The sequence below is a fragment of the Quercus lobata genome, chromosome 5 (genome assembly GCF_001633185.2).
Source record: "Quercus lobata isolate SW786 chromosome 5, ValleyOak3.0 Primary Assembly, whole genome shotgun sequence".
NCBI classification, from domain to species: Eukaryota; Viridiplantae; Streptophyta; class Magnoliopsida; order Fagales; family Fagaceae; genus Quercus; species Quercus lobata.
The window spans coordinates 64,348,981-64,360,901 of record NC_044908.1 but is presented as its reverse complement, the minus strand read 5'-3'; the positions used below and the strand labels follow the sequence as shown (position 1 = coordinate 64,360,901).

Here is an 11,921-nt window from a genome sequence, read left to right as displayed (position 1 = left end):
CGAAAACGTCACAATAGAGCGGTCACTACAAGTCTATTGTGACGTTTCGAAAAACGTCACTATATGGTACTCTTTAGTGGCGTTCAGAAACTTTTAGTGACGTTTTATAAAACGTCACTAAATAATATAACATTTTCGTTCATTATGTAAGAAAATACATTTAGCGATGTTTATAAAACGCCGCAAATAATCACACCAATAGCAACATTTCAAAAACGTCACAAAAGCATTTGTCCTTTTGCTTTTTAGTGACGTTTTTAAAATGTCGCAAAACCTACTCATTATTTTTTTTTTAAAAATATTAAAAATGCTATATAAAACTATTGAAAATTCAACAATAACTAACATATGCATGCAATAAGCTTGTAATAGATCAAATAGACCTATCATCATTATTCCACAATATCAAATGTCCAATGTTAATGAGTCATGGTGCTTGAGAATTTAGTAACAATAAATATATATATATATATATATATATATATACACACATATAAAGAGCATTTAGTTGTACACATTAGTGGGTAGTGAGCTTTTAAAAAAAATTAATTTCAAGCTAGCTAAACCACAAAACTAATAACAAAAAAATTCAAAATCTACATACTACAGAAAAATTGTAGGAAAAAAAAAAAAAAAAAGCCAAGATTTACAAACTTGTACATAAACTTACAATAATTTAGCCTTTGATGCTCAAGTCTTTTTGCTCAAAAATCCAAATTTGAATAAGAGTTTTCTGTACCAAACTCCAACCAAAACAAGCAAACAAAAAAAATTAGCACAAAAGTTTCATGATCTATTAAAGAAAAACTAAATCAAAGCAAATTCATAAGCCAAAATACAAAGACTCCATGACCCATTAAAGAAAAACCGAATCAAAGCAAACCCATAAGCCAAAACACAAAGACCTACACTTTAAAGAAACTTGAACTCCAAAAAAGAGGGAAAAAAGACAGGTAGTGGCAGTGGGTGGTGGCTAGAGAGGGAAGAACTTGTACATCAATGGGTTGGCGGTGGCGGCAATGGCTAAGTGTGAAGAAGTGATAAGGGTGGGGGTTGGGAGGGGGGGGGGTGAGAATATGGAAGTAGGAAGGGAAGTTTGTTTGAGAATGAAAATGAATGATAAGAAAGAAAAAGGACTGAAAAAACGTGTAAGGAAAGGAGACCAAAAAAAAAAAAAAGGACAAAATGGTGGGAACTTTCCCACCTAGTGAAATTTTGAATGGGAAACATATAGTGACGTTTTGAAAACGTCGCTATATCTTTATCCAAAACATCGCTATATGTTTATCCAAAACAAAAAGAAGAAACGGTGGGAACTTTCCCGCTCAGTGAAATTTTGAATGGGAAAAGGACAAAAATTTTGGGGAAACATATAGCGACGTTTTTGAAAACGTCGCTATATGTTTGTCCAAAACGTCGCTATTTGTTTCCCCAAAATTTTTTGGAAAATATGGCCTGAGTTCTTTAAAAACTATAGCGACGTTTTCTAAAAACGTCGCTATAAACAAAAAATACGTCACTAAAACTGTACTTTTTGCGGCGTTTTAAGAAACGCTGTTATTGTTTTGGGTTACAACGACGTTTTTGGAAAAACGTCGCGAAAGGATCACTCTTTAGCGGCGTTTTTTAAAAACGTCACTATATACTACTTATAGTGGCGAATTTAAAAACGTCGCTAAAAAAAACGTGGCCTAAATCCAGATTTCTTGTAGTGTTATTAGGTTTGTTCATCTAGACTCGAGACTTGACCCACCCACCCAAACTATCTGATCCGAACCCAAACCCACCCAATGTCGTCGATGGCAGATTGTCGTTTTTAGAAATCGAATCCGGCAAGTCGGTTGGCGGGTCTTCGCATGAAAATCGAGTCCAATCGACCCGACCAAAGTCCTCCTCTCTCCAGACACAAATCCGTCAAGATCCGACCAGATCTTAACAAAATTCGTTGAGATCCGACCATTTCTCGATGAGATCTGGCCATATCTCGATGAAATATGTCAAGATTTGGCCAGATCTCGACGAGTTCTAGCCAGATATCCACCGTCGGAGCCAAGATCTCCATCGTCAAGATCCGTCAATTTCAACCCAAAAAGAATCGCCACCGACCCGAATCGAAACCAACTCGACCCATACATTCCAGTGGTAGGTGGCGTGTCAGTATATTAGCCACCCGAATCTGGTGGGTTGATTCCAAGTTGGGCACAAACTTGATCCGAATCGACCTGTGAACAGACCCAATATTTATTCATCTTTAACATTTTCCTTGTGGCATTGTTAACAAAACCATTTATAATATGATAATGAGTTACATATATCATATAGGTTGCTCACCCATAAACCACCTATTTCCATGAGGTTTGACCCAGAATTATGGATATTAAAATTGAGATCAAATGATTCAAAAGAGTAAGATCATTCATTTCGTGAAAACTCACCGTTAATAATGATATGTTCAAGAACTATCAACATAAATGATCAAATCTATGTTAAAGAAAAACAAGATTTATAATTTAAAATAAATAATTAAATTTTAAGTAGATAAAACTGTGTGTATATCATAAAATATAAATAAGTTTTTAGGCATGAGTTCTAAGTTCGAAAGTATAAATTAACTTATGTCGAAGTTAACAAACCACTCAATTAAATTCCAACCAACTCTCTTATGTGGTTTTGATATGGTTATTTAATGGGAGTCCTTTTAAGAACACTATAAATATTTACAATTTCACAATAATTCCTAAATTAGCATACTGACTTACACATAGGTCATTAAAAATAAATTAATTAAAATTTGTTGTTCCTACGAACATAAATTAATAAATAAAATAAATTTCTTAATTTATAAAATTATTCTTTAAATAATAATATTACACCTCAAAATAGTGAAAGAATTAGAAAATATTATTTCATTGGTGCTTTGACATCTCATATAATATGAAATAGAATTTGTTACTGTCAATTTAATGATATAGAGGGTGACCAAGTTGAGGCACAAACAATATTGCTCTCAAGAGATAATAGATGTCATTTGTGGACATTTCATCAACTGGTGTGGCAAATTTTTTAGGCACGCCGTCCTCGGGATAGGCTGGTCACCCTTGCCATTATCTTATTAGTCTAAACTGCTAAGTAAATTACAAAGGTCTAAAATAACTTTCTGCTTCATACCCAGATAGCATTGTTATAGAAAGAAACTATTTTTCTTCTACCTTTTTTTATTTTAAAATTTTATTTTAGAAAATGATAGTGAGAAATGCAAAGAATAAGAGACATTAAAGTAATAGTGTTTGTCTTTAATATGTGGAGGAGTACCTACTTATAGACTTAGTGAATTAGTGAGTTACACAAAAATTAAATAGGCCACTAAATATGAGTAATGGGAATAAAAAATTGAGTTTTATAGGATCTCTCAAATAAAACTTAATAAATGAGTAAAATAACGGTCAATTTTTTTAGTTAAAACTTACATGAAAATTATCACAAATAATTTTTATCGAAATACTCACATATTGTGGTGCCCATGTGTGTGGTTGTAGGCTAATTTTAGATATGTAAAATTTTTGTGAATTTTTGTTATATCTCTCGAAGTACAAATCTTCTAGGGACACACATTTTGCCTAACTTGCTCATTTGTCAACTTCAAGTTGGATTACATGACTTATACATGGTACTACCATTAATTGGTATTTGGTAAAAAAAAATCCCAGTCACCACTTAACACTTGTATAAGTTGTGGTAATTAATGTATGTGACAAAGTATGTAACAATAGACTTTTTGAAGAGTTTCATGTATTCTTCTATTTTTATTTTATTTTAGAGAAAAATAAAAAAGAGCTACGCAAGTGATACTGATTTTTTTTTTAAAAAGAGTTTCAACCTATGGCATCCGCTTTTGATAATAACTCTTTATCATTAAACCAAAACATTAATCGGTTTTGGTTGAGGTAAGGATTGAACCCCAGATCTCTTATTCATTCATTAGAGACTTTACTAGTTGAGCTAACTAGAACCACCACAGGTGATACTGATTGATTCAAGACCATGACAATTCCGAGTTAGAAAAAAGTTTTAAGGTAAGATGCCAAGTTTTGTTTTGTTTTGCAAAATTTTTTATTTTAATGTAAGATCATTGGCAACACTACTCCATGTTCAGGGAGTTCCCCATGACTTGAAAGTTTTTTTAATATATAAACATTATTTTTATTAGCTTAATTTACCTCTAAGAATATATTTGCATGCCCTGACTTATCTTGCATACCCTGATTGCATTCAATCCAACCCAAAGCCATACAACAATACAGATGCATCCCAAAATTAACCAAACAACAACACATATCACAAACCTCTCTCTCTCTCTCTCTCTCTCTCTCTCTCTCTCTCTCTCAGCATCTCTGACACTAGGCTGTGTTTGGCAATGTGTAAAATAATTTCCTAGTGAATTTGAAAATATTTTACGAAAAGGAAAATATTTTCACCCATTTGATTGTGTACCTAGAAAATTATTTCTAGTGTTTGGTTCTACAATGTAAAACATTTTCTAGAAAAAAAAAATGTCAAAAAATAAACCTATAACAATTGGATTTCTCAAACTACCTATACATATCATATATGCACATCCATTAATTCCAATCTCAAATATTAACATATATACATCCAAGTTTTGCGTACATAACAATTTTTCTGGTATCCACATACAAAAATCCCAATACAACACAAAATAAAATCAACTACCATAGCCTCAATGGTCATTTACCCAAATTTAGATGTTGCATTTGATTGAGTCCATTATTTTGCTGGACTTTGGATTCCACTATGTTTAGCATTATGGCCTTCATCTTTGCGATCTTCATTGCATGGTTCTGCTGCTCAATTGCAATATCTAATTGATATTTCAATAATTCATATTTAACAATAAAAGCTCAAAAATATATTAAAACATAAGAGCTATTTAGACCCCCCAAATTATAAATTACGACTCGATTGATTTTACTCTAACTTATACTAAGTGCGGAATAGAGTAAATGCGAGTGGATAAACAATATAACTACTCTAAGCCATAATCATTAAAACAACAGTAAAATGAAAGCTAAAAGAGTAGGGAAGAAGAATGCAAACACAAGATAACACGCTGATGTGTTATCGAAGAGGAAACAGAAGTACTCGACGTAAAACCTCTTCCTTGCCCTCCAAGCGGTAAATCAATCCACTAGACAATCAGTTGGGATACATGAGTAGCAAGAGACCCTCCAAGCCTAATCTACCCAATGCACCTAAGCCTTTTAAGCTCCTACTCTAACAAGGCTTCTCGGAACCGTGTCTTGTCTAGCTCTCTGGATCTCGCAATATGCCCAATTATATCTGCCAAAGCTTGGCTTCTTCCAATACTTCCCAGCAACACCAAAACCTCACTTAACACTTTGAAAGGGTGTGGTAAGTGTTTAGGCTATCAACCTCTCAAGGATATAGAAATGGAGAGGTAGGAGTTGAGGAAAAACCACACTAGATTATGTAGAGAAATGTGGGTATAATAATCACTAACTCTCAAGGATAGTGGCTAGTGTTTTCTCTCAAAAGCACTCCTCAACATCTGTGGGCAATGGGAGTATATATAGTGTGGGTACAGATAGTGTGTATCAGATATGACAGTTCAACAAAACAGAATGTTTTGCGGGTATCTCGTGGGAAGGTCTTACTCGCGAGACACTTGCGAAAACTAGCTGTCTCCATCCTGTCCTAACTCTTCACTTTCCAATCATGTGCAGGGCACATGCTTCACTTCATGGGAAGCCTACTCCCACGCTACCCATGAAAACAGTTTTAGTCTTCAATTGCCTTGAGTGTTTACACTCTCTCTCTCTCACACATAACCCTTACAAATAAATCCCACATAAAATACAAGATACATAAGATTGAACAATATTACAATAAAATTTGGCACGGAATTAAATCCAACATAAACTAGTTGTAAATTACAACTTTACAAACATCTTCTGGGTAGTAGGGGATATCTTCAGTTGAAGGAGTACTGGAAGTTGAGCAAGAATGAGTAGGATATGTACTGGATGAAGAACCTTCTTGCACATTCCCACCATCAACCTGCCAAAATATCATAAAAGCAACTTTTGCATCCCTTTTATTCTTGAATGCCCTATAATCGGCTCTAGAAAATTGATGAAATTGGACACGGGCTTCTCTAAGGTATCATACATACCAGGCACACGACCAACAAATACCGCGTATGTCTTACCCTTTAGGTGGTCAATCGGATAAACAATTTAAAACCAAATTGGCCTTATGGAATACATATTTAGTATAGGAAATCATTCAACATACCATTCAATCAAATGTGTAAGCAACAAGATGATATACAAGAAACGTGCCTGCAACATAAGACAGTGTAGAAAAGTTCAACATCACAACTAGACAATAATCATACAACCAAATAGAACAAATATATCTCATTTGAATAGAAAATACCCAAATCCACAATTTTTTAAATGAACAAATACATAAATTCCAACTCAAGCAAAAAACTACAAATATTCAATATGCTTTTATTTTCTCATAGACAATCATTTACATATTGATAGATCAAATTAATGGATAGTTGTAATTTTCAATTTCTTAAAAATCAATATGAACTCAAGGACAAATCAATTTTAAAAAAACAAATCAATATCAACCCAAGAACCACATAAATTCAAAAACAAAGAAATATAAACCCAAGAACAAATCAATTTAAAAAAAAAATTAGTATGAACTCATGAACAAATCATTAAAAAAGAAAAAGAAAAAAAAGCACTTCACTATATGTTAGGACATATGTGATTTGATGTTAGGAACATATGTCAATTTAGAATTGGCTAATCCTTTGACAAAACACACTTTACTTATAATTAGGTAGATCTAGGATGTGTTTAATGCTTTAAGGAATAAGGTTTCAAGTTCAAGTGTTAAAGCCGTGCAAGTTTATCCAAGAAACAATGAAGAAGTGCTGGATTTTAAAGCTCGACAACTAACATTTATCGAGGTTTAAAAAGCTACTGAAGCCCGAAGCTTGATAGATACCCTATCTGTCGAGGTTTATGAAAAACAAATTTTTAGTTTTGTTTTGCACCCAATCTGTGTATATGTTTGGACTTTCTTTTCTCACAACCCTAAACATATATAAGGATTATTTTAAGGGCCGTCAAAGGTTGTTCGAGTGTGAAGCAAAGCTTTGTCCATGCAAATTATGACTGAAGACAAAATTTGCCCTAGTTCATCTTTCTATTGAAGAAGTTGTTGTGTTTGTACACCTTAAGGTTTTGTGACCAAGGAGTTTCATGATCTTCATTGTGTGATGAACTGAAGAACTTTGTAGCCAACATCTTTCTCAAGTTGATGATTAAGTCGCGTACTGGGATTCAGGCATATATTGATTAGTCACATTCTAGGAGTCATGCATTGAAAATGAGAGATTGTCATTACAGAACAAGTCCAATTAAGTATTGGAGTAAGGGTTCAATTGTAAGTTGGTATAAGGTACTAGGATTCATATACTTGTAACCGCTTGTTTTAATAATAGTGGATTCTCGGGAGTGGTAACCTTAAAATTACCCGGTGGAGTTTTTGCCGTGTAGGTTTTCCCCATTCATAAACAAATCACCTTGTCAATTGTGATTTGTTTATGCTACCACATGTTTTACATGTTAATTGAATTAATTAATTAACTTGACTAAATCAATTGATTAATTTATCACAAGGAGTCAATATATTCTTGGCCTATCACTATATATCCAAAAAAATCAAGATCTCAGAGGATGTGGGTGTTGAAGGAAAAAAATGGAGAAAGATGGAGGAAGATGGGTTAGTGAGGAAGAGGGATATGTTGGGTGAGTGAAAGAGAGATGGGTTAGGGGAGTGGATGAAAGAGGCAGAAGGTGGAGTAAAATAGAAATTACCATCACCGGTGGTGGGACTAGCATGTAGGACGGTGGGTTGTGGGTTGTGGATGACGATTTGGGCTTCACCAACAATGCTATGGGTTGGGAATGACGATCTAGGCTACAATGAGGGTTCTATTAAGCACTAAATTGCATAATTGATTCCCTAGTTACAGATGATTTATAAATACAAACCCAATTGATCCATAGCCTTATAGGTTTTCACTAGATAGCCATAGTTCACTTTTATATCCATATAACATCACAAATTTAGACTTCATTATTTGGAAAAGATAACTTATGTGTAAAATTTTGAACTTAATAATCTGAGAAATCAATCCTAGCAAAAGATGACACTGAAAAGACAACAAATAGGAAATTATTCATATTGATAACCTAAGTTATTAAAGTTAGTAATTACTTTTTAAAGAACATGTTATAAGTGTTTGGACTCATTTATAGAAGCAATAGCGATACACAGAATAAACAAAGAATTTAACATATTTAATAAATTCATTCATAAAGGATTTGTCTCCGGTTACACCCATGGATTAGGAGGGTAGGTTCTTAGTAATAACTGATAAATGGGGTAGAATTTTATCAAGGTATCCAGTTCAATCCAGTTAGGATTGTTTCAAAATTTAATCGACCAAAACAAAGTAATTGAATGGTATGACTACATATTTTTTAGTTCAGTCTAGTTAGGATGGTTTCAAAATGAACCCACCAAAACAAAGCAATTGAATTTTTCACAAGATCCAGTCCACTTAGAACTACTCAATGTTGAGTTCAAAAAAAAAAAAAAAAAAAAAAAAAAAAAAAAAAAAAAACTACTCAATGTTGAACCCTAAGCAAGTTCCACCCCACACCCAATACCCATATTTGACAAATAGAAAGGGCAGTGATATGCAATCAACAACCAATTGAAATAAAATGTATATATTTTTTCAAACGGATTTCCTGAAAAACTAACAAAGAAAAAGGGGAAACAAAACAGAGGTGAGTGAAATTATGTTTTTTTTCTTTTTATCCTTACCTTCACTAGCGAGTAAATTGACGGACTACGGAAAGGAGATTGACATACAAAGAGCACGCAAGAGAGAAGAAGCAAAAGCAATTTTCTCAGAATGAATGAACGAATCAAGCAAGCACTTCTTGGTGCCTGAGATTATTTTTTGAGAAGATCAATTGAATTTGGGAGGACGCAAGAGAGAACTGATAAGATTTGGTTCTATTATTTTGCTTTTATATGCTAACTTGTCTTACCGGCAATTGGTATCTCACTAAAATTGAATAAATGGTCTAGATTAAAAACCATTAATTTTGATGGTCAAAATTTTGGTAGGTACTATACCCACTAAAAAAAATAAGGGTACTGTAGAATGACTAACAATTGCATTATCAGCTCACATCTTTGATATGATGATTACTCCACAATTAAAAGTTTAAACTCAAGTAGGATTTCTATCTCAAATAAATAGTTAAATAAATAAACCGCATCCATTGAACATTAATAGCATCTTCCATTTCTCAAAAACTAATCAGTTATAAAACATTAATAGCATATTTATCAATATTTATTGAAAATTAATATCATATCTTCCATTTATGGAGGGGAATTCAAAACCACTTATCATTTTCTATTCAACATGGTCAGTTGTTTTCAAATGTAATAAACACTACTTAAATAAATAAACCTCCTAAACTCTATAAATAAGGAGCTCTAATTTTGTTATAATCACTATGCACAAACAAAAATGAAGTTATCAGTGTCTTCACTCGTATTAGCTCTTCTTTTCTCATTTTTATTGGAAACTTCAGCTTCTACTGATGAAAACTTTATTCAGTGCCTGGCCCTTCATTCCGGAAATGACAGTATTTCTAAACTCATTTACACCTCATCCAACTCTTCGTATTCATCTATCCTGAAATCCTCCATCAGAAACACCAGATTCTCAACACCTTCCACCCCGAAACCTCAAGTCATTGTGACACCATTGTTGGTCTCACAAATTCAAGAAACACTAAATTGTTCCCAAAAACATGGATTGCAAGTAAGGGTTAGAAGTGGTGGACATGATTACGAGGGTCTTTCTTATGCTTCTCCGGTACCATTTGTCATACTTGATCTGATAAATTTTCGAAACATTTCTGTTGATGTAGAAAATAACTTTGCCTGGGTTCAATCTGGTGCAACCCTGGGTGAATTATACTATTGGATTGCCAATAAGAGTAGAACGCTTGGCTTTCCAGCTGGAGTTTGCCCAACAATAGGTGTTGGTGGACACTTCAGTGGGGGAGGGTATGGCACATTGTTGCGCAAATATGGCCTTGCTGCTGATAATGTTATTGATGCACACTTGATTGATGTTAAGGGTAGATTCCTTGACAGAAAATCAATGGGAGAAGATCTATTTTGGGCCATTCGAGGAGGAGGAGGGGCTAGCTTTGGAGTCATTGTTGAATGGAAGATCCAGCTGGTTCCTGTTCCCTCAAATGTGACTGTGTTCACAGTCAATAAGAACTTGGAACAAAATGCAACCAAAATTCTTCATCGGTGGCAGTATGTTGCAGACAAGTTTGATACAGACCTCTTCATTCGTGTAATCTTAAGTGCTGTTAGTTCTAGCCAAAAAGGGAATAGGACGGTACAAGCTTCGTTCAATTCCTTGTACCTTGGAGGGAAGGATAAGCTCCTTCCATTGATGCAAAAGAGCTTTCCTGAGCTGGGTTTGGTGAGTGAAGATTGTACAGAAATGAGCTGGATTCAATCTATCCTCTACTTTGCTGGATTCCCAAGTGGGCTATCCCCAGATATTTTGCTAAACAGGGATCCTTCAATAACCTATTTTAAAGCAAAATCTGACTATGTGAAGAATCCCATTCCTGAAGTTGGGTTGGAAGGGATTTGGCAAAGACTATTGGAAAAAGAGGCAGCGGCAGCGTTACTGATCCTCAGTCCATATGGAGGAAGAATGAATGAAATTTCAGAGTCTTCAATTCCTTTCCCACATAGAGCTGGCAACATCTACAAAATCCAACACTTGGTGTATTGGACAGAAGAAGGGACTGCGGCATCTGAAAAGTATATGAGTTGGATAAGAAGGCTTTACGATTACATGGCGCCCTACGTTTCTAAGTCTCCAAGAGAAGCATATATTAATTATAGAGACCTTGACATAGGAACAAATAACATAAGCAACACAAGTTATAGCCAGGCAAGCATATGGGGTACTAAATATTTTAAGAACAACTTCGAAAGGCTGGTGCAAGTGAAGACCGTGGTAGATCCCGCTAATTTCTTTAGGAATGAACAAAGCATCCCACCTGTTTCATACTAGTGGATATAGCAGAGATTGTACTCATTGATAAAGCTTGTTTATCTCTTTTTGTTTCAGTCCTTTTATTCAACATAATTAAAGGCTCCAAGGATATTATGTGAATCTCTCACATGCTTAAAATTCGTACCAAATGGATGTACACAATTAGGTGTAATTCTTTAATTATAGACTTACATATTGCATGAAAATACACAAAGAGAAGTAAAATCCCATACTCACACACCTAGATGTGTTTAGGGTGAGAAAAACCCACAATTGGAAAAACTCTGCGGGCTAGCCCATCAAATGAATCCACTAGAAAGATAGTTGCGATACAATATGCTTACAAACCCTTCTAGTCTATAGATTTACTTGTATCTGAGCTCCCTGCTCTTACTAGTTGATCTTTTGTTGATCTTACTAGTTGATCTTTTGTTGATCTCCTCTCAGAAGGTATGGCAATTTGAAAGGCTGAAGGGATAGAACCTACAATGGTTCTCTCTCTAATAGAATGCGTAGCTCTCTCTCTCTTTTCTTACAAAATTTAGGTGTGATTTCAGTGTGTTTTTTGAGATACAAAGATGGGTACTTGGATAAGAAAAACATAGATCGGTACTTGGATAGGAAAAACAGAGGACAAAAAACAACTGATTTCTTTCAAATACAAATATTGCTC

The 11,921-nt window shown here is 34.3% G+C and overlaps 1 protein-coding gene across 2 annotated transcripts; it reads left to right on the top strand.

Moving 5' to 3' along the window:
* The first annotated feature begins 9,347 nt into the window (after positions 1–9,347).
* Positions 9,348–11,420, top strand: LOC115992950 (berberine bridge enzyme-like 18). Of its 2 annotated transcripts, XM_031117196.1 has the most exons (2): positions 9,348–9,368; positions 9,689–11,266. In XM_031117196.1, exons 1-2 carry the CDS (start codon positions 9,348–9,350, stop codon positions 11,264–11,266), a joined length of 1,599 nt encoding a protein of 532 aa, XP_030973056.1. The 2 variants fall into 2 exon arrangements, with proteins under 2 accessions (XP_030973056.1, XP_030973057.1); XM_031117197.1 differs by lacking the exon at positions 9,348–9,368 and having other exon boundaries at positions 9,672–11,420.
* Positions 11,421–11,921: the final 501 nt, after the last annotated feature.

Bases quoted from the DNA above. Each gene is read 5' to 3' on its own strand.
- LOC115992950 (XM_031117196.1), top strand. From the start codon at position 9,348: ATGATTACTCCACAATTAAAA. The intron at 9,369-9,688 runs GTTTAAACTCAA...ACAAAAATGAAG, and splicing joins TGATTACTCCACAATTAAAA to TTATCAGTGTCTTCACTCGT.